Raw genomic sequence first — 3,952 nt, 5'->3', positions numbered from 1 at the left:
GGATTGGACAAATTGTCTGTAAAAGGCCAATGAATAATGAGGAGATCTCCAAAGATGTCAATGTTTGATGGACTGTAAAAAGCTGGAATGAGAAGATGAAGGCAGACGCTGATTCTCAAGGACGGTGTTAGATGCTGTTGCACCTCCTGCTGTCAAAGCTTGTACACGATTTGGTTTTGACTTGTATTTTGGTTTTATATATTAGTACCGTGCATGTAAACGAGTTAACCTGTTTTAATAAAACTATATATAACTGAAATTAAGAAGCTCGCCTGCCATAAGTCTCTGTTTTACAAAAGCTTGAGCTGAACCACGGAGAATCTTCTGTCATCTAATTATTGTAAGTATGAAAATTCAAATTATTGTGATTTAGGGCTGATTTGACTTACTTTACATAACCTGAGAATAATCTAAATAAGGTAAAACGTGTTTAAAAAATACACACCATAAAACAATATATAAACACCTGAGACCCAGAATACAGTAATGGGCTGCTTTATTAGGGGTTTCCCCTCGTTCTTCTGCAGTATTTTGTGACCTGTACCTTAGTGTTGCGGTCAATAAAATAACACTATGTTGACTTTATGAGTGTCTCCTGAAAATGTTATGGAAGAACCCTTACAATCTTTAAAATAAAGCAACGGCAGCATAACATCCGTGCTTCTCTGCTCATCTTTGCCTGAAGCACAGGCTCTACTCTCCAGCACAATGCCATCGCAATGGCGCAATGTTTATTTTATTTAAAGAGTGTGTTAGTAATGTGCGCCTGTAGGCGTATCCACAACGTGCGTACACTTTGCTTATCACACACACACACACACACACACACACACACACACACACACACACACACACACACACACACACACACACACACACACACACACACACACACACACACACACACACACACACACACACACACACACACACACACACACGCATATCGTTAAAATAGGGCCCAAAGATTCTGAAGTTTAGATTTAATGTAGTAATAATAATAATAACAAAAGAGTTATGATGGTCAATACAGGTCAGGTACAAATCCAGTTTGTACTGCAGTGAAAATAATACAAATAAAAAACATGCAAACATGAGCAATCCTCCAAGACTTAAACCGAATAAATAAAAAAGCCCTTGGGTTTCAAGGTTTGGATCCAGCTGTGCATTTACCAGAATGATCAGAACTTAATCTGAAAATAAAGTTGCACAGCATTTATAAAAAGTTTGTGCACAGATTTGATCTTAAAATTACCATTCGCGTTGTAAATGGAAGTGAATATAGGGCCCACACAAATCCAATATTTAGACAGTTAAAAACTTTAAAATTCAATGACTTATTAGAATATAGCCTTCTAAAAATAATGTATAAAGCTCATCTGAAAACATTACCGGATATATTGCAAAATAGATTCATCAAGAGAGCTAGTAAATTCAATTTAAGAGGAACTGAAGTCTTTCAGAAACCCGAGTTTAGAACAAAATTAAAGGAAAGATGTGTCTCAATACAAGGTGTCAGTCTGTGGAACAATCTAAATAGTGAAATTAAAACTTCAACATCGTTTTTTGTTTTTAAGGAGAGTGTAAAAGCATTACTAATAGAAAAATATAATGCATCAATTTACCAGGAAATTATATATTTGATTTATGTCTTTGTATATGTGTTGCAAAGTAGATGTGTGTTGTAAGCGCACCTCTTTGAAATTGTAATTTAACTTATGTTGATAAGGGGCCGATATTATAAGTTTATCTTCTTTCTGCTCCTTTTCATTTCTTTTTCAAAAGAATGAAATAAAAATATAAATCAAAAATAAAGTGTGCATACGCTAAAATCCAACACAACGATCATATTTATAAAAGAAACGGATGTCTTTGGCATGGAACAGTTCTCATCTTCACGTCAGGGTCTGAGCAGACGTACGCAGTTTCCCTGTGGCAGAGAGTCGGAGAACTGCAGGTGTGTGGAAATCTGAGTCAATCTCTGCGCTCGTCATTCATGGGCCCGCAGTGAGTGTGTGTGTGTGTGTGTGGCCCTCAGTATCTGTACACGTGGTACGTGCTGATCCATGAGGACGGGAACACCCAGGCTGGGAATCTCTTCAGGAACGCCTCCAGCTGCTCGGAGCGCCGGCCTGAGCCGGAGAAGTAATGAGCGGAGACGGCCAGAGAGATCAAGCCCTCGGCAGGAGACGGCTGAAGACGAGAAACACACATCAACACACACAATACACACCTCCACGCTCCTCATGTTACGTCTGTGGTTCTGTAGCTCAAGTCCACCTGAATCTCAAACCAGAAGGTCCAGACAGAAGCGTCGAGGCCGTGAGAGTAATCTATGAAGCATTCTCCGCTGTAGCCGTAATGCAGCATCCCGTCGCCCAATGCCCGGGCCATCAGAGACGCGCCGGCGCCAGGCCGGACCAGCAGAGACATGTGACTCGGACCTGAGCGAGAACAACAGGACACGCTGAACATGTGGAGATTATTCATCATTAATAAACACAACTGAACCAGTCCAACACTGAACATGTGGAGATTCATCATTAATAAACACAACTAAACCAGTCCAACACTGAACATGTGGAGATTATTCATCATTAATAAACACAACTAAACCAGTCCAACGCTGAACATGTGGAGATTATTCATCATTAATAAACACAACTGAACATGTGGAGATTATTCATCATTAATAAACACAACTAAACCAGTCCAACACTGAACATGTGGAGATTATTCATCATTAATAAACACAACTGAACCAGTCCAACACTGAACATGTGGAGATTCATCATTAATAAACACAACTAAACCAGTCCAACACTCAACATGTGGAGATTATTCATCATTAATAAACACAACTAAACCAGTCCAACACTGAACATGTGGAGATTATTCATCATTAATAAACACAACTGAACCAGTCCAACACTGAACATGTGGAGATTATTCATCATTAATAAACACAACTGAACCAGTCCAACACTGAACATGTGGAGATTATTCATCATTAATAAACACAACTAAACCAGTCCAACACTGAACATGTGGAGATTATTCATCATTAATAAACACAACTAAACCAGTCCAACACTGAACATGTGGAGATTATTCATCATTAATAAACACAACTAAACCAGTCCAACACTGAACATGTGGAGATTATTCATCATTAATAAACACAACTCAACCAGTCCAACACTGAACATGTGGAGATTATTCATCATTAATAAACACAACTCAACCAGTCCAACACTGAACATGTGGAGATTATTCATCATTAATAAACACAACTAAACCAGTCCAACACTGAACATGTGGAGATTATTCATCATTAATAAACACAACTAAACCAGTCCAACACTGAACATGTGGAGATTCATCATTAATAAACACAACTAAACCAGTCCAACACTCAACATGTGGAGATTATTCATCATTAATAAACACAACTAAACCAGTCCAACGCTGAACATGTGGAGATTATTCATCATTAATAAACACAACTGAACATGTGGAGATTATTCATCATTAATAAACACAACTGAACCAGTCAAACACTGAACATGTGGAGATTCATCATTAATAAACACAACTAAACCAGTCCAACACTGAACATGTGGAGATTATTCATCATTAATAAACACAACTAAACCAGTCCAACACTGAACATGTGGAGATTATTCATCATTAATAAACACAACTAAACCAGTCCAACACTGAACATGTGGAGATTATTCATCATTAATAAACACAACTAAACCAGTCCAACACTGAACATGTGGAGATTATTCATCATTAATAAACACAACTAAACCAGTCCAACACTGAACATGTGGAGATTATTCATCATTAATAAACACAACTAAACCAGTCCAACACTGAACATGTGGAGATTATTCATCATTAATAAACACAACTAAACCAGTCCAACACTGAACATGTGGAGATT

General features: G+C 37.9%; 1 protein-coding gene across 1 annotated transcript in view; it reads right to left on the bottom strand.

The window, feature by feature from the left end:
- Positions 1-970: 970 nt before the first annotated feature.
- The window catches only part of LOC307002262 (endoplasmic reticulum metallopeptidase 1-like), a 36,734-nt gene continuing 33,752 nt past the window's right edge, over positions 971-3,952 (bottom strand). The window contains exons 13-14 of the mRNA XM_079619702.1: positions 2,281-2,444; positions 971-2,193 (exon numbers count right to left, since the gene is read on the bottom strand). Of these exons, the coding sequence (XP_079475828.1) occupies positions 2,035-2,193; positions 2,281-2,444 (323 nt within the window). The 3' untranslated portion in view covers positions 971-2,034. The remainder of the gene's footprint in view (positions 2,194-2,280; positions 2,445-3,952) is intronic.

Source organism: Phoxinus phoxinus (assembly GCF_949152265.1).
Source record: "Phoxinus phoxinus genome assembly, chromosome: 1".
Taxonomy (NCBI): Eukaryota; Metazoa; Chordata; class Actinopteri; order Cypriniformes; family Leuciscidae; genus Phoxinus; species Phoxinus phoxinus.
This window is presented reverse-complemented; position numbering and strand designations above follow the sequence as displayed.